The following is a 26430-nucleotide window of genomic DNA, read 5'->3' on the forward strand; positions in this document are numbered from 1 at the left end:
GTAGAAGTAACTAATTTTGTTTTGGTAGTAATATAATAATCTACCTACAAATGGGCACCTTACTTAATTCATCCTTTCCCCTGGTCATTTCTTTGACCCGTCTGGCATCCTTTTTGTTTCCTTTTTTCTCTGATTTTAAATAATAAAATGCAATTTGAATTTTACTTGAAGCCATAGCCATTAGTCGCCAGTATTTGCATGAGAACTGGGGACTTCTCATGCACTCAAAGCTACACATGTATATTTTCATCTGTCATGAATTTGTGTTTAATATATTTGGCTTCCACCCACCAGTTCTTGTCTGTTTCACAAGGGGTTTCATAACATTATATAAAATGACACTCTACATGTACATTCAAATTATTTGTTCAGATATAATTTTATGGCAACAAGGTACTTATATGTTTCCAAGAAGTGTGACATTGTAGTACGTCATGAAAATATGGAGGAAAGAAAAGTAAATTACACAAGCAGATGGGACTGGCCGAATGGAATAAGTGCTGGATTATGTATTTCATCTGTAGGGATTTCATGTTAATGTGTTACTTCTGCCAGTACAAGCATAATCTGATACATGTAATGTTGTAGTGCTGTCGTTGGTTTGTTTGGGTACACTTTTACAATCCACACATAAATATTTAGTGATGTAATATTTTGTTGTCTACATGTCCATATTAATAATTGAATTATTATTGAGGCACAGTCTGGTGTTGTACATGTCGTCATACATTTTTGTATTTCTGTCGTTGTTAACGTGGTTAAGGGGGCACTTTGCGACCTACGCACGCATCATACAGGGCTGCAAAGTCTCAAGTCTCACAGATTCTTCTTTAAAACACAAGTTTTGCATGAATCAAAATTGGTTCTCCTAAAATTGTGTCAGTTAATGAGAATCAATAATATTTTATTGTCTGTCCGTTTGCAAAATAATGTATTATATTATTGAGGCATCTGGAGTTACACTGTACGTACATCAAATTGGTTTGTCTTGCCATTTCCGGGTTCTGTGGTCTTGCTGACATCCACACAATCATGATGTAATAATATTTTGTCATCTGAAGAACCAACTATCTGTCCAGATCATTGGACACATTGTCAGTCATTTACAAGTGTCTTGCTGACGTTGTTTATACCAGGGCACTTCACAACCTAGACATGATTTTAGACCTAATATTTTGTTGTCAGATCTGTCCATTGGGGCACTTTGTTATCTGCAGTTGTATACATCATCAAACCTGTTGTCTTGCTGCTGTTGTATATATGGGGCCCATCCTTAGAACACATGATTTAAAATGTAGGGAGTTTGCTGTATTGAGCTTGAAAAACACAATCAGTATTCTACTACAGAGCAGGTAAAAATGACTGTAAAAATCAGAACAAAATTAACTAATCCTAAACTTTCATGTGCCCCTTCTGATCTTCTGCCACATGTGAACTGAATTGACATCATAAGATGCTAATTTTGACAAAATGACTCAAATGGTCTAATTTTAGCAATTGTTGCGTCTATACAGTGTATATGAGAATTTTCCTGGACAAATTCATTTTGTACCAGCTCAGAGGCCAGCTTACAAAATTTGCTGCAATGGTTATGAGCAATTGTCAATTTTATGTGCATATAATGCATGAATTATGCAATAAAATTCTTCAAATTTCATCCTTCGTTTCTTAAGTGTAAAGTATTTAAACGAAATTGCTTACTTTTTTGGCATAATAATTTCTAGTGGAGTTATAAGCCCGGTTGTGTGAGCATATAATAATTTTCTCCTGCAATATTATCAGTTCACTATTTTTAGCCTACTTCCGGCAAATGACCCATCCTGAGCATATTTTTATTCCGTAAATTGATATTTCAGAATGAGAATAATGTCATTTAATGCTCTCTTAAAATAAAAGTCTATTATGAACACTGTGAATGATATGTTTGAAACCGAACAGGATCATGATGAAACAGAGAATATCTAGAATATCATCATCTGCATTACCACATACTGACTTACCTCTATAGGCTGCCTTGTGTGATATTAATTATCATTGCTGTATTTCATATTGTTATTTTATACGGCAATAGAAACAAATTAGCTTGATCTTTCGATCCTTGGTCGATCCTTATTATTTATGAAATTAATTGATTATTGCTAAGTGTGATATCATATGAATCTTTGCCTGTATTGATATTGATATTGAACAATATAAATTCCGATTAATTAGTTGTTAGTTCGTTTAAAATAACAAGCATCGAAACAGCATCGACGGTCAATCCAAAGATCGAACAAATTTGTTTCTGGTGCCTAACAGCATGGTTTTTTCTTTTATGAATGGACATGTGATTGTAATATTGTGATAATACCTTAAAACTGATATAAAAAGTTAATTTTACATCACAAATTTTAGATGACATACAGGGTTGTCACCAGGACCAAAAAAGTACTGGTTAAAATATTGAAGGCGAAGCGTAGCGAGCGAAGCTCTCACGCCTCGCACTGTCTTTTTAGTGAACGCTAGGGATTGGGGAATAGGCTTTGAGGGTACCACCCCACTAAAAAAAATTTTTTAAATTTTTTTTTATAATTTTTGTTTTGTTTTTTTGTGAGTGCCGGACGGCCCCGGACAGTGCCGGACGGCCCCGTCCGGCGTAGTGACAACCCTGATGACATAATAAAAAATCACTCAAGGCAGCTTTTTTGAGGTACGACAGTAGGTGAAGCAGACGACGAAATGTATGATGAAATGCGCTATTAATTTCAAAGCGTTCTTTTAGATGCTATTCATTACTGGATGAGGCATCTTAGTCTGTCCCTCGGCTATCTGCCCATACTGGACTATTCCATTTAAAATCCACACTACCCCTGTAGAAGATTCTGGAAATATTTTCCACAGGGGGAGTGTGAATTTCAAATGGAATTAACACATTAGCAGCTCCATTTGAAACTCATCCTCCTTTGTGTAAGATTCAGGTTGAATCTTTCTCAAAGAGTGTATGAAATTCAAATGGAGCTGCCTAATGTGCTAATTCAATTTAAAATTCATACTCCCTCTGTGGAACATGTTTCCGACATCTTCCACAGGGGGGATGTGGATTTTAAATGGAATAGCCCATTGTGCCAAGAGAGCTGAGACCAGACTCAATCAGACATACTGTTAATAGAGAAGAACCCCCATTGAAGATATGAAATGGTGTGAGGCAAAATGAAATGTATTGGTGGGTGAGATTTGCAGGTCAGGTTGTTGTATAATATTTGGCATGGTTGTTTTAGTGAGTACTTTGTGTGGGAGGGTGTTTGACCGTAGGGATACCGTGGGTGGGGGTGTGTGGGTGGGTGTGTGACCGTAGGGACACCATAGAATTCCATCTACAAGCATTATATATATGCCTCTAAATGAGGGGGGGGGGTTGACAAAAGAGATTCATAACCTCATTAATAATATACGCAGCAAGTGCGATCCAATCACAGATAATAACTTTTAAATACGCGGACGCAAATGCAGGTCATTGAAAAAGTATAATGACCGCGTCTCGTGACGTAGCTAAAAGTACGCTTCTACAATGACCGCGTTACGTGACGTGTTACGCGTTCGAACAATTTACGCGGACGCTGGCCGCCGTATTTGGACATCGCATGATTGCGTGCTAGTGTGTTTGGTCGCTAGCGGTATTTACTTAATGGGCTATTCGACTATTTACAGGGAAAACGACAGATAAAGTTCAAATTGTGTTCTGTTTTCAAATTAAAAGAAGAAAATGTGACGTTAATTGAATCACAAAAGTAAAAAGTGATGGTTATGAATGAGGTTAATGACTTTGCATCAGTTTTTTTCGGGTATTGTGAAATATCTAAACATTGTGCTTTGGACCTCGGAATATCCCTCGGGGCTGCGCCCCTCGTGATATTCCTCGGTTCCAAAGCACAATGTTTAGATATTTCACAATACCCTCAAAACAACTGATGCGCAGTCATTAACCTCTAATTAAAGGCAGACACCCTCCACAAAAACATTATTTTGAGTTGAGTAACTAATAGTGATACAAGCGGCTGTACAAACATGTATTATTGTAACTTGTGAGACCAATTGTAAAATATTCAAAAGTTTGATATACATGTAGTGTGACCATTACCAGTAAGGAAACAACAGGAAACTCAAACCCAGGAGCCAGGACCTTAGGTTTGCAATCATGCATATGTATACACTTGTTTTGATGTGAAAACTTCTGATGTTTTTGTTGTCTTTTATCATATTTTTTTTATAACGTGCTAATTCCCTATTGAAGACCTTCATCTACAATGCATGGGGTGTAGATTTCAAATTTAGTCACCCATTCAGGTAACCCCATTTGAAATTCACACTCCCTGTGTGGAATATTAAGGTCATGTCTTCCATAGCGGGGTGTATGGATTTCAACTGGAATAACCCCATCCTTATATCTCTTCGGCCTTCTAATTTTACATCTTCAACCATCAATCCTCAAATAAAATCCAAATCTCATTCGCCATTTTCTGTCCTAAAGCACAGCCATCAATGTTCTAAAGCACATTATCTGAGCCATCAAGATGCGACATATATGCCCATGAATGAGCGATGATGTTGGAAACATTTAATTGAAATCAACTGTCTGTGTTCTTAACCGTTGACTAATTTAGCATTAAATTTGATAGGATGAATGCACTAATCACCATCTCTGTCTAGCGTGTGGCAACATTTAGCGCATGACCTTAACGCTTATACCTTTTAAGCCCCTCAAAACACCTACAAGCGATATATCTAAATTTCTAATTGGCGAGATTTTGTTTAGCGCATTAAGGGTAATTTTCATGACGGATTTACCAGATGCCCTCTCTGTTTGCTCGCTACATAGGCACTCCTTACTTCAACATCCAGGTATTCTGTTAAAAATCTGATTAATCTCCGTCTGGTGACTTCCGCAAGTCTGCGACCAGGACTGCTTGTGCAGTCTTGTTCGACGGTAGATTCTTTTTACCTATTTCATTTCTTATAATTCCCCAGTGGGGAAGCAATATTGGATGTATCGCGGTAGTTTTGACGGAATGAAATGAGTCATTACCTGGCATGTTTGGAATTACTAGCGTGTTTACTGTCATAATGTATGATTACGTGTGATTGGAATATGTCCTCGGGGTGAGGGATTGGTTGTTGCTATTGTTTTTAAGTGTAATCCTTGGTGTTACAGAATTGAGAGGCTAAGATATATTTTCTTATTATGGTGGTAGTCATGTAGATTCAATTTAGGGATTGTTATTCTTTGTTGTTATTGAACATTTTTGCAAATATTTTCCACGATGCAAAGCTGTTGCTTTTGTGCATGTACCAGTATGTGCAATTCTAAATATGCATACTGGGGTATTGACGATGAGTACATGCTCCCATACACCCTCAATCTTGCAAGCATATACCCTGATGTACATACATGCTCACACATTTGCATATTTTGCACATACCTGCCCCCCCACCACCAACATGTACACCCCACACTCCTCCCCTCAAACACACACATGCTGGAGTATCTAGGGTAGGCACTTGGTATGCCACAACGGCAGTCATTAGTTACGAAAACATTTTTATCAACAACATCATCATCAGTGTTTTTGCATTGTGTACATGGCCTTCAATATTTGTTCACCCTTCACTACATTATGCTTATCATTACTCGTAGCAAATTTCACTTTTTGATATTTTCATATAATTTCCCCCTTATCATTTATTTTGAGATAAAAAACAAAATAAATATTTTGTGGTTAAAATGTAATTTGGTCTGAATTTTGCTCTGGAAAAAAAAAGGAATTAGTGAATATTAATTATGTCCAGATGGACATATCCAGATGGATATGACTGAAAAATTGAAGTGTGATTTGCTTTACTTCTTTATGCAGGTACCAATTTTTCAATTATGCAAGCTCGACAATCAGTTTAGTAGGAACTTAATTTCACAAATCCGTGTCAAATATCAACCTCTTGAAATTGCAGGTAGTTGAAATGGCTAATTTTGGCTCGGAGCAAAATTCACAAAATTATACAGCTAGCAAAATAAAACAGCAGTTTGAAAATGTTGACTTCACAAATAGATTTAGTTCCAGGAGACGGAGTGGTTTTATCGCAGACTCATGACATTATTAGAATGAATGCAGACGGATCGCTCCGTTTTTAGAATCAATTCATATTGAAATGAACACTTAGCTCTTAAACTGATTACTGCTCCCTGGAATTTTCAGTTGTGTTTATTATTTTGGGTCTATGCTGTAAAACATCACATCTAGGCAGGATTGCTTTGGTTGGGGATGTGTAGACTTCCAAAAAGTGGACCTTTTTCAAAAAATAGACCTTACCTTTGTGGACTTCTTAAACACATTGTCACCCAAATGGCCTTTTGTAAATTTGTCAAAGAAAGAATCTTTCTTTTTTATTCGAAAAAAAAAATAGCAAAATGTGGAATTTAGGGGTTACCGGTTACTTTACACTAGTGTGCGTGTTTGTGTCTTTGTCAGGAGAGGGAGATGAGGGAGGTGGCTGTGAGATAGAGAGAGAAGGGCTACTTATTTAATATGAACTTCACCAATTTTGAACCATTTTCCTTGTTTTGTAATTTGCTATTCTAAGGTACTGTTCTAGCAGGTTTTTACTTTGTTAAATATTTACTTCAAATGCCTTAGAATTTCCAATAATTATTTCTAGCATAGTTCAAACATTGCTATTCACCAAGTATCCTAAATGCTTGACCTAATAAACTATGGCGGGTGGAAATGCTTGACTCTAGACCAAACTGATGAATCTATTATAAGGTAGTCTGTGTTACAGACCGTGTACCTATATTATCCATAGGGAGAGAAACTACTGGGAACCACACACTCTCGGAAACCATAGTGGGCACACGGTCTGTGAACTTTAGGAAAAGTATTTTATCTCAAAATACCCGGATGCCATAGACCACTGTACAAAATCTTTCCCTCAGCCAGGGAAAGATTTGCTTTCCATATAAGGAGCCTAGAAGGAGTGGCTATTTTATTATCCAATAGGATTAGTGGTAGATGAGGTCATCACTGCTGATTGGCATGGAGAAGAGAGTTGTTGAAACACCCATGCCGACATTTGATACCATGGCCTAATTAAAGTATTACCCCAAATCACCACAGGTGTCTTGATGTTGGTAACTTCTTTCTGCTCATGCAGACACTTGTCTGGGTCTAAAATGGGCATGCTACCATGACAACGACAGATTCCTATAGGTCAAAAGGCTGTCAAATTGCCATAAGCATGATAAGTACTTGACCAAAGATTCATAAAAATACAGTATTTCATGTTTTGATCATGAATTGATGTTTTAGGTATAAAAAAAAAACCCATACAAGTCGTCAAACCGTATTGTGTTTGCCCGTGTGTTTGTTGGTAAGAATTCTACTGAGAATTAATGTTTTTAAGAAGTATAGTATTTACAATTGTGAAAGACACTGAGAATCAATGTTTTGAGATATAGTCCGTTGTTTTAATATTAGGCCCAGTCATGTAGGCCTATAAACCTATATGTTTTCAAATCTAGAATTTAAATTTTACAGAACTCATATATCATTTAATTAATTAAGCCTATGGATAAACCTTCTCATGTACAACAGGTTGCTAATGATCGTAAGAAATAAGAACAAAGAAAAAATAAAAAATAAACGAAAACTGATGTTTTCAGACTACAGTTAGATTTATATAAATTTCAGTTCTACAAATTACTCAGCCTGAAATTACTTGTCTGTTTTTAATATTGCTTTCATTTCTTTTTACACTCGAACATGTCAGAACGGTCTTGTCATTTAAAATATCGATTTCCGTCAAAATTGAATAACATTGTAGACCAGTAGGCCTATTTATTTAATACCAATGACCGGGCCAATCCGCCAATGACACACGTTCATGGTTTCTGAGCCCGTCATTTTAGCAAATCGGAATAAAAAGCATGTCACAAATCCTGCAAGTTGTCATTTCCGTTAGATATATTGCTCATGGAGAAAGTCAAACGATATATAAGATTAGATTACTGCGGGATTTTCGGCTGGGAGTCATGGGAATTATATTCCCCAAAATCTCGGCCCACAACAAACTTGACGGGAAAATAGATCAATTATAGTATACCAACATTCGGGGTAAATTATATAGATCTATATTTCGGACCTATTTCAAGTTTGTTGTTAAATTAATGACAAAAAATTACGAAATGACTAAATAAAGTGCTGTTTTTTACCCTAAATCTTCGCCGAAATGTGATGCAAAGGGATCACTGAACACAATGCGTAGTAACCCGTTAAAAACTACTATGGTCCCTTTTTGATGGGAAATTTACAAAAGGTCGACGAGTAGCCCTTTTTTTGAACAACGAATTAGGTCCCCTTCTCAGCTCCCGCACCAAACCCCATCTGAATAATAAATAAATGTAGCTATACAGTATTACGGCCCTGCCTTTGACATCCCCTTTGAGCATTTCTAAGGCCCTATAGTTGGTCTCTTGGTTGGTTGCAGAGGGTAACCTCAAAGCCCTTCATTTTCAATAATTTTATAGGCCTTATAATGAAATATGATGCATATATTAAATAAACATGTTATTAAAGGCCCATTCAGTGATTTACTCATCCGGACGATCGTAAAAATCATCAAAAATTCAGATTTGTCATAGATGTGCTTACATAGCCTGCGAGTAGTTCAGCCGATAGCCGTGTATGACAAAATAAGACATTATGTATACATCGAATCTGTAATTTAGATACTGACAGTATCTAAATTAGCTACATGCAGCAGCACCCCCCCAATGTGAAAAAGTCCCAAAATATGACAATTTGCGACTTTATGAAATGGGAGCAAAAAAATCTGGGAAATTTTTTAGCAAGAGTCCACTTTTTCAAAATCAGGACCCCCCCAAAAAAAATCCTGCGTACGGGCCTGGCTACATGTATTTGAATGGGACTTCAACTTCGTCTGTAGGCCTACTGCTGTTTTCTTCGTGTTGTGCCAAATTTGTCATTTCAAAAATACCAAATGACAATTTGAATGACTTTTACTTCACTTTTAAGCAATTTATAAACAATTTTAATTTTTTTACACTTAATAATAATAATAATAATAATGAATGGTTCTTTTAAGGCGCAAAATCTTCCGTGGAACTCAGAGCGCGCAAACACATGAAAAAGACAAACAAACAAAGAAGCAATTAATTCTGTGAATCTGGAAATGCTTGACCGAAAGAGATGGGTTTTAAGCTGACGTTTAAATTGAGAAAGTGTGGGGATGTTACGAAGGTTGTTTGGAAGCGAGTTCCAAGCAGTTGGAGCAGCAAAATGAAATGAGCGTTCACCGGCTGATTTAAGGTTAACCCGAGGAGTTTTGAGTAATTTTTCAGAGGATGATCGAAGGGAGCGGGAAGTTTGATAAGTGCAAAGCGCAGATGACAGGTATGGTGGTAAAGTGCCATCGAATGACGGAAAGCCAGAATAGCAAGTTTAAATTGGATCACGAAATTCGACGGGCAGCCAGTGAAGCTCGATGAGGATTGGTGTAATATGCTCATGCTTTCTTTTTTTGACAATAAGACGGGCCGCACAATTTTGAATACGTTGGAGACGGTTAAGTTGATCAGCAGTGATACCTGTCAAGATGGAATTGCAGAAATCAAGCCTTGTGCTGGGATCACTGAATTGGTCTTTAAAGGTCTGTCAATTTAAGGCCAATTCCTATGCTGGTATGCTAATACCGGTATTCTATCATGCATCGAATACTGGTCATTTGTTTCATCTCAACAAATGATCCGATTGCAAAATCAAATCAAATAAAATGAAATCAAAAACTTATTTTCGTAGATACAAAAAAATTAATTATTTATATTGATGACGGCGGATATTGCTATTTTGTCAAAAAGTTATGCCCACAGACTCTTTGACCATTCATGTGGAACCAGTGGTGAAGCATATTAGGGCGGAGGTGGGGGGGGTGGCTCCGAAACATATTTAGGAAAACTGCAAACAACAAACAAATGGCTTGTGCCGTGCCACCCCCCCCCCCATATCAGGCTCGATTCCCCCTCCCTCATGGCTCACTCTACGGCACTGCTTTCTTGAACATAGTCCTCAAAATTGAAATTTCTGGCGCTCCGCGCATTTTTGAGCAAAATAAATGAGTTTTGTATATTTTGTACTGTAAAATTAGGCGCTCCCATACCGCAAAATCACCCCATTTTTGACATTGCCAACACCGAATGACCCCCTTTTTTCTGAAAATTTCTACATTTTTTATTAACCATGGATTATTCAATGTTTTTGGTTAAATAGTCGTCTGCGTTAAGTAATTTTTGATGTTCTTTATGATTTAAAAAAACATTTTAAGAACCCATACATAATTAACCAGTTATGATTTTTTTTTTTTTTTTTGGAATTTGAAAATTGCCTAGTATTATCTCCAATTTTCATTTATTCAAGATTTTACATCAATAATAATGTACGGTGACAAATTGTTTGATTTTTATTATTATTGCCAACGAATACTTTGGTTGACTCTTGCGAATGTTATGGGATTGGAGAGAATTTAAAAAAAATGTTAAAAATCAGATTTAAATTTTAATTAAAAAATCGGATCTGAATTTTTGATTTTTTTATAAATAAAAATATATATTGATGTAGGGCCTCATGCAGCATGTTTAAAAAGTTGGAACTCGTCTCGGCACAGAACTGAAGTCGGACGTTGATCAGAAGACGAGATCGAGAGCTATCGAGGAGAAAATTCAAATGGGAAGCATTTAGGCCCCAACTTTCGATACTTGACAATCAGGTGCAAATCAACAATTTTAAAAAGGAATTTTAAGCCAACGTCATTTATAAATCCTGGGAAAAAGGAAAGGTCGAAATTCAGAACGAAATCCAAGTGCAATTTTCATCATCATGGCAAAGTTTCTAGCGTTTAGGGGCTGTGCAAAATAATTATGGGCCCCCAATTTTCCAAATGGCTCGCCAAAAAGCGCTTTCCCCCCCCTCTCGGACATGCCAAATTTTTGGGATCCCAATTTCCAAACCTTAAATGGTCTATATACCATGTATACAAGTTGCATTATTTTGCATATTTAAGCGTTTCCGACGTTTTTTCTAAGCCTTTTAGAGCGTTTTTTATTTGAAAGGCGCCCCAAGAACGTCTGCCAAAAATTGGTTGCCCCCTTCGCTCGCCAAAATTTTCTTACGCCCCAATTTTACCCCCTCCCCAATGGCTCTTAATTATTGCACAGCCCCTTCACGATTGCCAGCTGCAAGTAAATGCATGCACACGACACAAACTGATTTTCCTGATTCAATCTGACTGAAGTTTGAGCCAAATCCCCCCCAAAACAATGACTCTGCATGACAAAAATCCACCGGATCTAAGGGTAGTCACAGAGGCAGTAGTCACAGATAATCTCAATTAATTTTACAAATATTTCTCAAATATTTACAGAAAATCCACACGCCGAACACCGATGGCTATAGGCCTACTAGCAGCGGCCATTTTAGTTTTTATTCATCATTATGTTCTGAAAATCACTGGTAGCGATCCAAATCATATACCGTATAGCAATTCTTGTTTACTGTTTACTACTGTTTTGTTTACTTCTAAATTAACATGTGAATGAAAAGTTTGTTGGAATATTCAGTTTAACTTACGGGGGTGATACAGATATGGGTATTTTGTCTTTTGCTAATACTTGATAAAATTTGATAAAAAATGTTAATTATTACGTTTCTACACTGATTTTGAAATCTGGATTTATAGTTAGCCTTAAAGAAATTCGAAAAGATGAATGAGATTTTTGTGAAAAAATGTAAGTTAACAGAATCAACATTTGGACAATCCCCCTCTCCCCCCACTGTACCAGTGTTAGGTCCAAATGGGGAATAAGATTTTCAAGTCAGTCAGAACAATGACTCTCTTTTGCTAAACTTTTTTTTTGAATGGGTATTTTGTTTACCATGTTTACTATGATGTGACTGGACCATCTCCGACCATGTGACTTCATTATACTTCTTCATTAATATTTATTAACCATATCCATCATGGCTGAAAAGGCATGCAGTGCAGTTAGTCATGATTTTCTTCTCAAACATAAAATGTATTAATTTGTTTCTATTTTTATCCTCAATAATAATGTTTCAATCTGTTTTATCAATCTCAATTTTTAAGACTTACTTTGTACAGGAATGTCATATTTTTGGCGATATTTGTGAGGAAAATGGCAAAATTTTAAGCAGAAAAGCATCCGACTATTTTAAAAACCCTGGGGTTTGATGACCCTTGAGGAGGGTAGGTTAAGATATGAGTGCAACCCGGGCAAAACAGATTCTTGAATTCAAAAATAAACTGTAATTGTAACAGAAATAATTGTATTAGTATAATTGTTCACTTTCGTCTATTAAAGTGTGAAGATATTTTCGTGGTTTTATTTTCGCCAGCCGTTCATCATAAACCTATTAATCCTAAATCAAGTACCATCGGTCTATTATCATTACCCCTGGATCATTACCTTTAGTTTTATAATTATGTAGGCCTAATTGATAATTGATTCAGTATATAATTATTTATTCTTTATTATAATGAACTTAAACGTGTGAATATTAAATAATGTTCTAAATAGTGGATAAACAGAGAACTATCATGGTCAGGGTGTTATATTTCCTGGGGCACATGCTTCAATGTGTTCCAATATCTGTGTTTACTAGTATACTGAACCCTGGACACTCATGTTCTGTCTGGTGTGGCTTGAGGCCAAGAGGGGAGATTAACTCATGTCGAGTTATCTGGAATTAAAAGTCAGTTAATCGATCTGTTAATTGGCGACTGTCATCAGGAATGTCTAGTAACTGTGTCAATTAATTATTAGGGAGGGATTAAATACTGAAGTAACAGTGACTAGTGAGAGACTCAGAACCTTGCAAAGACAAAGACTGACTACCAGCCAGCCAACTCAGCTGGCTGGCGATCATGCTCACCACATGCTCGAATTCGCCGCTTCACGGCTGGCGGCTCAGACTGCCCGCCAGGCGGCTCGAATTAAGCCGACCAACCCATGCGGCTCATCGCGGCTTCGCTCACCCCCCACTTGATCGCGAGTCCGACACTATCTCGAGTCAGTCTTTGACAAAGACTATTATAAGGAAAACACTTGCCCTGAAACCGATCCAAGATGCTCTTATTTACCTTACTGTAAAAGTGCACATTTTCGCACATTCCTTTGTTCACGCTCTGCCAATTTTGAACTTTTTCAAATTAACCCAATGAGAACTACCTGCCTATTGGTCAAAAAGCAGTTTTCATTATCAGTTGGACCAATCAGCAACATTGTTAGAATAATTTCACCACGTAAAAAAAATTGGGGTGAATTATTTGCAAAACTCCATCCTGATTGGTGATTAAAATGAAGATATCATGTTACTGACCAATCAGAGGCAATGTTAGATTGGCAGGTAGTGCTCAAGGTGTTAAAATTCGTAATTCTGAGCTCAAGTCCTGACATTGACCTTGCACAAAAGGAATACTTGCATACATGTTGTTATTTTCGCAGTAGTTTGATAACCCAAAAAACGTGAAAATAAACATGTTGTAAAATGTTTCGCTTTTACAGTATTTTAAAATCGGTGGTAGCAGGTACCTTCCTGACCTCGTACTCTTGAAAGTTGAAGATGCGCTAGTCAGTACAGTACACATGTTGTTAACATACATGTACATCTAGCATTACACAGCATAAGATGCAGTCGACTTGATATTGATAATGACATCTATAGTTGGTATTCCTTCCTCGAGACAGTAAAGTAAAAATCAAATTTTGTGATTTTCTCAAAAACTGCTTATTTTTGCTGGAATCTGTTATGATAGTTGGATTCCTTGTGTCATTTCCTTTCTGAAAATGTATACCTTTATGTACTTATCATCATTATGTTTAGAGATACAATAACAAATAACATCTCAATTATTGTCTCAAGGAAGGCATTAAGATCACGCTTGGTCAGTTCTAAAAAGGTTCCAAACTTAAAGCTGTGGAAACTTATAATTCACACTTCCATTGTGGGAGATTAGGGACCGCTCATTATTAATGTGGGAGGGGGCGGAGGAAATGTAGGGGGTTATGTGATTTTCACTTTGACAAACAGGGGGTTATGTAATTTTATTTTTCCTGATAGGGGGTCATGTGAAATTTAATAGTCAATCATACCATACATAATTGTCTAATGACTTATTCAGTTATTCACACAAAATTGTTCCAATTTTGCACCATATTTCACCATTTTAGCTTCAATAGGGCAAAAAAATTGTGCGCTTTTTGTTCCATATACATAGTCAACGGTCAAAATGTGCTGGATTCACTATACTTCAAGAATTTTTTTCTTTTTCCTACCCCATCCCCCAATGTCAAAAAAGAAATCTACGCCACTGCCAGATGCTACACACACAAACAACTCACTCCTCACCACATGACCACCCCACCTGCAAGCACACACCTATAAATTTTCTCACCAAAAGTAGGCCTAGCCCTAGATCTATAGGCGTAGATCCCAGGGATGGGTGGGGGGCAGTAAATCCCCCAATATTTTGCCAGGGGGGATGGTCCATACAATTATTCCCCTCCAATCAGTGGCGTAACTAGGGGGCAGGGGGGCAACGTGCCCCAGGCGCTAGGGTGCATCAGATGCCCCTCATGTCAATGGATTCATCTGTCCCTAGTCTTAAAATGTTCCTATTGTCATAAAACTAACATGTGCCAAGTTTGAATTAATTCGAGGTCGTCCTGGGGGCCACCGAGAGCCTAAAGTTACAATGTGTGTTCCTATGTAGTAAAGTTTGTTGACCCTGTACAATTCCAATTAGAAGCCGATCGAACAATTTAAAGTAGCTGCCATATCAAAACCGTTAGGACTTAGAAGCTCAAATCTTTTATGCTTATAGTACTGATAATCATCTTCTTTAATCGGTGATAAAAATTAATCACCAACAAAATGAGCATGTGTGGAATTGGCACAAGCGCCCTCGATACAAAATTTCAGTGAAATAGGCATTTTGTGGTAATTTTTACCTCAAATTTTACAAATGTTGATGTCCTGGTTGTCATTACACTTTTACAAAGCAGATTTTCTGAACTTTAGATCAATATATAATACATATTAACAACTTTCAGTGTGAAATAAAGTATTATAGCACTTGGTTAAGACAGAAATTATAGATTTTCCCAAGAATATGGACTGTGGGGGCGCTTTTGACAATAAAACACACAGTCATTTCTTTGGAGATGGATTTTCATCACAGATTCAAAGATGATTATCAGGACGCTTAGCTCCCAAGATTTGAGCTTCTAAATCCAAACGGTTTTGATATGGCAGCTACTTTAAATTGTTCGATCGGCTTCTAATTGGAATTGTACAGGGGTCAAATCGAACTTTACTACATAGGAACACACATTGTAACTTTAGGCTCTCGGTGGCCCCCAGGACGACCTCCGAATTAATTCAAACTTGGCACATGTTAGTTTTGTGACAATAGGAACATTTTAAGACTAGGGACAGATGAATCCATTGACATGAGGGGCATCTGATGCACCCTACCAGGCGCCAGCCTTAGGGGGGTGCCAAATTGACCAATTCAGCATCGATTCTGTGCCCCTCCAAGCGATGAAAGTCAAAATTTATGCGCGCTTCACGCGCATTTTAGCACAAAATCAATTGAAAGAACATTTCAAGACCGATATTCAACTTCTAGTAGGGGAGAGCGGGGAGTGTTCGCCCTATTTTTTTCTGACCAGCCTAGCGATGTCAATTTTAAGGTTAGGGATGACCTGATTAGCCCATGTGAAAGCCCTATGTCTTAGCTATATACGACCACAATCCCAGAACTATAGGCCTTACAATAGCAACAGGATAGAGCAAACAAAAAAGTTTTGTAAAGTGGCGAACTTGGTTCGCCCATATGGTGGGGTAAGTTCACCCTAATCACAAAAAAAAGTTAAAACATTGCATAACAATAACAAATTCAATGCAAACATTTAGTAAGAATATACAGGGCATTCATTCTCTTCGGGGGAGTCACTAAATTTGTTGCAGGGGTCGGGCCCAGGGTAAAATGTAGGGGTCCAAAGTGAGCTTAAACGTATCATGTTTACAATTTCGGGGAGATTATGGATTAGGACATAAACGGTGGTATGAGTAATACTGATACCAAATAACTTTAAAAAACACGCTTTTCAGTAGTTTTACCTTGTTTAATGGTATAATTATCAAAATTATGCATAATACGCTGATGGGGCAGGTCCGCCCTCCAGTTTGGGGTAAGTCCGCCCGGGGAAGATATAGGGCGAACATGCCCCATCCTCAAAAGGGCGAACGCGCCCCTTGTGCACATTTTTGTATTTTCTTCAGGGTATGCAAAATACAAATCGAATAAAGAGTTTATAACTGCATTAAATCTTTGACAAATCCCATATGTTCCCAATACAGATTTCCATTAAAACCAGCTGTATTTATGTATCAATGATAAAACAACATTATTAATACAAGAAAAATTTACGTTTTGGTGTTATTTTTTTGTTTTGGCTGCAGTTCGATGAACACGTCCCTATATGTCGCGTAGCTAATATGAGAAGTTTATAATGACCTATGTCACCTAATTTTGCCATCACCAAATTCCCTGATAGCCGTAGAGCTGAGAAACAAAGGGTGGGCGAACCTGCCCCTAGGGCGAACACTCCCCGCTCTCCCCTAACCATAATTAATTAGTGGTAGGCCTTTGTCCAAAATTTGAGCGCTCCGCGCAAATTGTTTCAAGATTTGGGGATTATCCTTGGGTTAGGCGCCACAACCCCTAGCTACGCCACTGCCCGCGTCTAAGATATTCTCGGGGGGTAGGGGCACCAATTTCTTGCAGTTTCTTGCCCCGGGCGCTACCAACCCCTAGTTACGCCACTGCCCCCCAATGTTGAGGCCTGTATGCCTATGTAGGTTTCTGACCAAATTAACCTTACATATGGCCATTTTAGTCTAAAATTGCAAATTTTTTTTTTTTGCATGAATTTATTCCACTTTTGCACCATATTTCATCAGTTTAGCTTCAAAATTGCCACAATTTCCACGCGCTTATGCCAAGCATTTGTACAATAGACTTGTCGCCAAAAAGACCTGGATTACTATGATTTTAAGAATTTTTTTTCAAACCCCATCCCCAATGTCAAAATCCCAATCTCTGTGACTGAATTAATAAAGTTTGCTTGAAAGGGGAGGGAGGGGGGGTTATGTGATTTTGTTTGATTCAATAGGGGGGTTACGTGAAATTGATTCATCGCAATAGGGGGGGTCAGGTATTTTTCACCCATAAAGCTCAACATTCCTCCGACCCCCCCTCCCGCGTTAATAATGAACGGTCCCTTAAGGTCATTTCTTTCATAAGGGAATGGATTTCAACTGGAATAGCCTTTTTGTCCTTTGATGCTCAAACGGAATGGGGATGCATATGATGTAAAGGTCAAGTGCAAAGTTTTTTAAGTGAATTGAAAAGGTGCTTGAGAGGATGTGTATAGATGTGTACACTACTCATCTTGAATGGTCATCAGTCAATCTACAATTCAGTTTGCATCCCAGGGTTGCATACATGTAGAGGATGTGTACCAAAAGCAAGGTTGTCTGACCAGAGATATCTGACTGTCTTTAGACGGCACTCATCTTGAATCGTAATCAGTCAATCAAGAATTCAGGTTGCATCCTGGGGTTGCATACTGTACATTGACATGTTCTAATTTTACAATGTACGTAGCTAAAGCATCCTGATGCTATTGGGTTCCTATTTAGAACTTTCACCAAATCCTAACTTTTTCTTTATTTTATTATCTTTCATGAACTACCTGTATGTTCATGATGTGACCTAGACCCCATTTACACAGAGCCTGAAGTCGACTTAAATCGACTTTGAACACTCTTCTTTCGTGTGTAAATAGGATCGCCACATTATGAACTCAGATAAGAAGTCAACTTCTAATGATGACCAGACCAACATCTGTTGAATTCAAAGTTGACTTCAAACTCGACTTTTGCAGTGTGAACGAACACATAATTAAAAGTCGACTTCATAATGGTTATTTGAAGCATGAACAAGTGATGGCATAAAATTTGAATTCACAATTTGTTTTGAAGTCGACTAACATATAAACACCACGTCAAGAAATAATTTATGCTAATCCTTAGTCACAATCTTAATTCAATATCACACTTCAAGTTGACTTCTCCTGTTTCAACGGGGTCCTAATCACCACTTTTCTGTCTGTCCATCCAGCCATCTATCCGGAATGAGATTCTCGTGAGCTTATAGGACATTGTTTGGTGGGAGGAAAGATATCCAGCTGTGCTCTCTGTACATACTGGGGCACTCAACACAAATGACCATACGGGTATGTTCCCCGGAAAGACCCCCTTTTTGGATTTCAGCGGCTCCAAAAGACCCCCTATATTCGACCAAACTAGAGCTCCGAAAGACCCTTGATTTGATAATTTCAGATCCAAAAATTTTTCATTCCTCATATTTCTGGCTTTTTTTTCAGGTGATTTTCAACCAAAAAGCCAAGAAAGACTCTTGATTTTGACTGTTCGCAGCTCCAAAGACACCATTTTACTTGTTCGCAGCCCGGTTCGCAGTTCCAAAAGACCCCCTTTTACCGGTACGCCATCAGCTCCAAAGACCCACCACCTCAAAATTCCGGGGGAACATACACACCAAAAATTATTGATGTGCCCCCCCCCGCCGGTACATACTCTTTCGGCGAACAAGTTAAAAATAAGCAAGTTCAAGAAAAGCGAGTTGGTGTAAGGCAAGTTGTATATTTGGACTCAAATACTAACTTCATTTTGTTTTCTTGTTTGTTTAATTGCAGCAATTCGACCTGCAAGTGTTATCATCACAGATGGACCAATTCCAACAACAAAACGAGCAGTAAGTGTATACTTTTCATTATTTTTATATATAAATAATACATATGAGATATTCTTCAAAGTGGCCATAATGTTAGAACACCCTGTTAAAAAGCTGTATTTATAACCCAATATTATTAACATGTCTCTGACTAGTATTACACATTAAACTTCTATCTTTATAAAGTCTTGGAGAAATTTGGTGTACCAAACTGCCCAGCAAATGTCAATCAAAATATGAGATACGTCTATTTCACTATTGAAGTAGTACGCACAAAGTTGTTGAGTACACATACGTAAATTTTAGGCTAAGCGTTAATATGCGTACCAAAAATATCCTAGCAACTGTCAATCAAACTGCTTGGTAGAGACTTCACTTTTTATACAGGGGTTGAATACTAGTGCCATGGTCCTGGTACAGCCGGGTGTGTCGAAGGTTTGTTAAATATTGAAGATTCGCTATGTCAAAAATAAAGTTTGGTTTGTCGAATATGAAATAAGGTTCTCTATAACGGATCTAATCCTAACCTTAACCCAAACCCTGACCGTTACCCTGGCCCCAACCCTTTATCCTAACCCTAAACCTATCCCTAACCCGCTAGCAAACCTTATTTCAAACTCGACATAGCAAATCTATTTCATATTCATCATCACAGCGGATGGACACCATGGTGGTTGAGGGTGGGGCTTGTTAGGTTTGTAAATATTCATGTAATTTTTCCTCCTCGTTTTGCATGTTATATCATTCATACGTGTACATCATCCATTACGATGTGGTACAGTAGTAGAATTAGATAAGATTTCAAACACTTTTCAGCCCTCTCATTCATCCAATGTGGATATACATGTGCATGCTGTATTTTCACTTCATCAATCATTGCATAGGACTATGGAGAAAGGGACTGTCTTTAAAAAGGGGTAGAGAGCTGTATAAACAAGAAACTCCCTTAAAATGAGGGTGTGTTTTGGAGAGGTCTGTGAGATGTTTACTCTTTGAACAATTGAAAGACCACTGACCAAGACTATAATTGAAGACAGAATTAAACAGTTTGCGTATGACGTCCTGTCAACCAGACCAAAAATGGTGTTAAAAACCAATCACGCTGCGCCTTTGCCCTGACGTCAGACGCAAATTACTCTTTTTAATTCGGTCTTCAATTATAAGTAATTCACCAAGATCCAATAACATTCCAACACTAGGAGTGCCTACCCTTTAGGGGCACATGGTATGCAACACATAGGACAGTGGCCAACACACATAGGCCACCACCCCAAGCTAGAGGAGAGCAATCACTCTCACACTCCTTGAAAAGACAGTCCCGGACTCCCGGTATTTATGTGAACTTGTATTAAGATCTAGGGAAACTGTGTTTATTTTAGTACGCATGTTGTACAGAGCGTTCACAACATGTCATCAAATTATGAAGATCGGTTAAGAGATGGGAGGAATGAAACTTGTACATTATTGCGCTTTATTATGCATTGTATATAGTACATCATATATGAAGGATGAAGCGAATGGACTGTCTTGTGCACAGGCCCACTGTTAAAGCAGACATTTTGACACTAATTTTAATACTTTTCTTGCTCGTTTGAGCTTGCGTAAAATTAAGATTGTGCGAAACTGTTTCCTCAAGTAGAAAAAGCAAATGTAAAACTAAGTGAAAATGTTTTTAATATTTTGTAGGGCATAAAGAAAATGGCAAAAAAATGTTACAAATACTGATATGGGATGGGATGTAAAGTCTGCACAAAAAGTAACGCAGCTGTTATAGATACGCCTATAGCTTCAGAACTAATAATTGTTTTCATAATATTTCAACATTTAAGAAGAATGATGATTTATTTATGCGCATTTTGATACCCAATTTGTCTAATTTTGTTCAATATTAACAATACAGCAGTGTTTTGACAGAAAAGTACCCGAATTTAAAAGTTGCAGCTATTTGTATTGATTTGGAGTAAGCGCGAAGATAATGGCGGCCTTTACGTGCTGTAGTGCTTAACCATTGATCACTGTAAGTTGCAACTTCTAAATTCGGGTATTTTTCTTTATAAGCACTACTGTATTGTTAATATTGAACAACATTAGACAAATGGGGTATCAAAATGCGCGTAAATAAATCATCCTTCTTTCTATGTTGCAATATTGTGAAAACAATTATTAGTTTTGAAGCTATAGGCATATTTATAACAGCTGCATTACTTTTTGTGCAGACTTTAGAACTGTTAAAGTGAGTGCACATTTTTTTGTGTGATGAATTTAGTGTACTTTGCCAATTTTGAACCGTTTCACATGTTTTTAAAATTTTAGATTTTCAAGCTTCCTTGAATGTTGACCTGTAACAAAAGAGAATACCGTATTTCGTCAAATAGTCGCCCCCCCTCAAATAAACGCCCCCACCACCTTTTTCAACCAAGATGTTTCAAAAATGCCGATATTTCCATGCTATCTTGTGTAGTAAGCTTACCAAGTTGCGCACATGGTCGATAATAGTGTCAGTAATTGGCGAAAATCTGGATCAGAAACCCGGAAGTGAGCCAGAAGTCAGTGTTTCTAGTTCATAGTTCGTCATTTTAGCGTGTGTTTTTACTTTACCTAATGATTTTAACGGGAATTATCGTTCTAAAATTGACTTGAATAAACGCCCCCCCCCCCCTTGGGAAAATGTAACTCCCCCGGGGGCGTTTATTTGACGAAATACGGTATATTCACCCGTTGTTATTTTTGAGGTAGCAGCATGGAATAGGGAAAGCGTGAAAATAGATATAGTGCAAAAATATCCACTTTAACCACAGTACTAGTATTAAGTGGACATTTTTGCACTTAATTATTTTCATGCTTTTCAAATGAATATATTGTTTTATGCATAGGTCTACAAATTGTATGCAGGAAAATTCAAAATCTTGACTTTAAGAACAAGCGAAGCAGTTAAAAATGCGACAAACTACGAAAAATTGCACACACAAAAATTACCACTTTTACACTAATGTGATGTATGTTTGATGGGTCCTTGTGAGGCAAGTGCCTGCTGCTTAATGTGGTGTACACATAATTGAATTCACTCAAAGACTGAATTATAAATCGCATACGATCAAAACATCTTTCAAATTCAGCAGTGCATTTGCTTCTTTCAAGCCCGGCACACTACATGTACAATGTAGTACATGTACACATTATAAGCTATTAGGGAGTGTTCAGAAATACTTTGGTGGGGGGCTGGTAAAAAGGAGGGGGACCAAAAAGTTTTGGACCTTAAAAAGGGGGACCAAAAAGTTTTAGGTGGTAGGAAAGGGGGGTCAAAAAAGTTTTCCCCTTTAAAAACCCAAAACCGCATTGAGACCCTCTATATCACTTTTAACATGGGCAAGTTTTGGTTTTCAGTGCTTTTGTTTGAAAAAATGATGGCACTTAGTGTACACATATCTATTAATTAATATAACATTAAACATGTTAAAGATGATCAGCAACATGCAACATCTGGATTGTCTAAGAAATACTGGCACTTTTTATCATAGAATTTTATATCTCTTCAAAGTAGGCTACAAACATGATTATGTACCAACTACCAATCTGATCAAAATACAAATAAATCAAGAAAATATTGCAAATAAATAGTTCACTATTTCTCATTGCAAAATTATTTTGTACACATAGGCCCATGGGTAGATTTACCATAAGACAGAGTGAGCACAGGCCCAGGTGCCACGGTCTTTGGGGGCCAAAACTGATACCTGTGTACATTTGCGTGACCAAATTAATCTCATATTTGTCCATTTTAACTTTTTGCATAAATTAGTTCCAATTTTTACAATATTTGACCATTCAAGCTTCAATATGGCCAATTTTTTTGCACGGTTCGCGCGCATTTGTACTATCATAATAGCCACAGATCCAAATTATATGCTGATGTGCCTATGAACCTCCAAATAAATCCTCTATTTCATTTATCCCTGTAAAATCAGATAAACACCCTGATTTGGGACAAAGTATAAAATGAAAATTTCATTGTGCTTGTATTTCATGTGCAATTGTCCCACCGAATGTTTCAAACAATTGCCTCCCTCAATGACATGTGACCCAGATACAAGCACCACTGGAAACAACATTATTAAGTATAATGTTTGTTATACGATAATGGGGGGGGGGTCAAAAAGTTTTGTCTGTCAAAAGAGGGGGGTCAAAAAAGTTTAGCGGTCCATCGAGGGGGGGTCAAAAAAGTTTTCGAGCAAAAAATTTGAGTTAGACCAGCCCCCCCTACCAAAGTATTAATGAACACTCCCTAAAATACAGTTGAACTCCATACATCCCCTATGGAAGTCATGAATGTTCTTAGTTTCCTATGCAGGGGGTATAGATTTTAATGGAGTCACTCATTCAGGTAATCCCCTAAGAAATCTACACCCCTTGTGTGGAACATTAAGGTTATGTCTTCCAAAGGGGGTATTGCCATTTGCACAGATCCGCCATGTTGCTACCATACAAAACAAGGTTCTTCCTACAAAATGTGCATTTATGTTTCTAGCGCTTTTCTAGCAACGCGCCAGAAGGATTTTGCAAAGATTGCGCGGTAATTAAAGCATGCGTTTGATAGGTGTATGCACACATTTTGCATGTCGAACCTCGTTTTGAGATGACCATGCAATCGAGAGAACATGGAATGGATGATGATAGAAATAATACTAGAGGTTTTGGTCATGTTATGTCCATAGATAATGTGGCTATAGTTTGATCAGCTCATAATCAATTTGACGGGAATTGCCCTTATTTGTTGGTAGATTTTTATGGGAGGGCACTTTTAGTTTGTGTCTAAAATTCCAGTTATGTCAAGGGCCATTAGGCGAACATTTACGGTATATTAATTGATATTAATCTGCGATGTTATAAGGCCCGGTCATTACGAGCTGATGAAACTATACAATGTATCCATACCTAGTGCTTTGTCCAAGCCAACTTGGATAAAAAGAGTCCATTTATGTATAAATTGTTGGTTAACACAAAGTGCATATCCGTAACCTAATGGGTAGTGCACCGTGGTCTGTAAAAGTATTTTGCACCAAGGAGGTTAGACAAGGAGAGCTCTGAACTCGGCCATGTTTTGTTTCTGCCAAATATTTGTTTACCATTTAACATGCTACAGTACCAAAACTACAATTTAGCTATTGAAAATCCCATGATTATCCCACTGAAATTTTCAGATACAGCACATGTATTTTGACAATAAGCAAATTCAAAATTGGTTTTGGCCGTATTTCAAGAAATGACCTTAGCAAGAAATGACTGATTCTGCTTGATCACATCACATAGTGTTGATTTTGACTCATACATAATTATGTTGTATGGCTTTGCTGAGTCAGTGCTGTGATAACTTGATAAGGTATAAATGTTTGTTTGCTGTTACAGGCCTACCTTAAGAAAACCTACCAACCCATTATTCTTCCCTTTCAAATTTCAGAGAATAAAACCCTTTTTCTCTCTCCTCGACTGTGATTTTTCAAACACAGAAAAAAGAAATTTGTGTAATTTGGCTATTTTCCAGTGGCACATGAAAAAGGGAGTCATGGCTTCCTCCAACTATTGTCAGTCAGTTAGGTGAAATGCACCTAGTGGGGGAAATTATGGGGCTACCAAATTTTTGAGCAGTCTGGGATAATCAAGATCCGTGGCACCCCACTTTTTAAAACCTGTCCATGCCTCTGCTGTTTTCTTCATAGTTATGTTCAATAGCAGAAATTGTGTATCAACGGTTTCTAACTTCTACTACAGTTTAAAAAAATTCAGCAGCAAGTTCCAGCAACCAACCCTCATATTTTTCGACGTCCATTAAGGCAAACAACCATATGTTACTTCATGCCTGACTGTTGTTCCTGGAAAAAAAAAGTGGAAATCTAAACTCTGACCAAATACTTTCTTTCAGTGTATGAATTTTGACAAAGAAAAAGGCAACATTTACACATTCCGATAAATTAACATGGTTGACCGCAAATGCTTGCGACATCTATGACAAAGACACCCACTTAACCACAGAATTAAGCACGTAGACATGTCACAAATACTTTTGTCACGCATGACATGCCTGCGTCACGTGTGGCAATATCAGTACTTGAGTGTATGAATGCACTTCCTACCGGTCTAACATTGCCTCTGATTGGTCAATTACATGATATCTTCACTTTAATCACCAATCAGAATGGAGCTTTGCAAATAATTCACCCCAATTTTTTGGGTGGTAAAATTATTCTAACTATGGTGCTGATTGGGCCAATTGATAATGAAAACTTCTTTTTGGCCAATCGGCAGGTAGTTGTCATGGGGTTAACCATGTAGACATGTCACGAATACTTGTGTCACGCATGACATGCCTGCGTCACATGTGGCAATATCAGTACTTGAGTTTATGAATGCTTTATTAACTAACGGGTATTGACGAGATTGCTTTGATCAAAATATTTAAAAATGTTTGATTATGATAATATAATGTGTAGCAGTATCACTACGCGTGTTTATGGATTTATTATGAAATTACAATGTTAACAAGATCTTTTTGATTGAGATGTCTAAATTTAAGATTCAAAAATAAAGAAATACATTAGAAATTGAAGAGAAATGTTGGAAGGAAACTTTTGAGTTTATATTCCCATAAAACTTGTCATGGTATACTGTTAAAAGCAGTTTGTTTCTTACATTTCCATTTCTTCTCACATACATGTACTCCCCCCATTTTCCCTTGCGCACAGAAGACAACTGTGATTTCGACGACTTCGATCACCACCAGTGTCTCTACCAATGAACAAACGGAAAGAAGTCATGTAAATATAATCGTTATTCACCCCCAAAAAACGTAGCTCAGCTGCTGGTGTGAGATTTATTATTATGCTAACTCACGCACCGAAAATGTGCTGCAAAAATATATACGTTTGATTAGTTTTTCTTTTTGTGTTGATTCATAACAGTACTCGTTTGAAGTTTACACCGACCGGATTTTCTTTTAAAAATAACAAAATGTAGCACATAATTTGGATATAATTTAGTGTTGAATACTAGGATCCACAACTTGCTCATCTATCAGGGCACAGTTCTTTAACCCCAATGCATTTTACACATTCATTGAATGACCTATGAAAATTTGGGTACAAAAACTCATACTCGTCAACTTGAGGTCAAATTTTGCACTATGATTGTTTAATTGAGGTTATTGAACTATGCCATTGGGATGAGGCTATTGTGGTCCATAGTGATATGTGTGTTTTGCAATTGCAATTGCATGCCCTGTTAATAATCACTACTACTATTTATGTAAGGAAAGTGCAGCATGATGGAAAAGAAGGAGGGTAAATTATTTATAGGGGAAAAATGAAATGAAAATTGAATGTGATGACGGCAAACTTTGTAGTGCTGCAAATTTCTCGCATCGGTCGGTGGTGATGAGATGCGGAGCTAATGGTGCTGAACAATGCGTACATGACTTGAATGAACGACTGACTGGAA

The 26430-nt window shown here is 37.4% G+C and overlaps 1 protein-coding gene across 3 annotated transcripts in view; it reads left to right on the top strand.

Moving 5' to 3' along the window:
• Positions 1 to 26430, top strand: part of LOC140162573 (uncharacterized) — a 104703-nt gene that overhangs the window by 71270 nt on the left and 7003 nt on the right. For 2 of the 3 annotated variants that reach the window (XM_072185831.1, XM_072185832.1), the window contains 2 exons: positions 18905 to 18963; positions 25680 to 25751. In XM_072185831.1, coding sequence (XP_072041932.1) covers positions 18905 to 18963; positions 25680 to 25751 — 131 coding nt within the window. The remainder of the gene's footprint in view (positions 1 to 18904; positions 18964 to 25679; positions 25752 to 26430) is intronic. The other variant, XM_072185833.1, reaches the window with a different exon arrangement.

Source organism: Amphiura filiformis, chromosome 10 (assembly GCF_039555335.1).
Source record: "Amphiura filiformis chromosome 10, Afil_fr2py, whole genome shotgun sequence".
Classification (NCBI taxonomy): Eukaryota; Metazoa; Echinodermata; class Ophiuroidea; order Amphilepidida; family Amphiuridae; genus Amphiura; species Amphiura filiformis.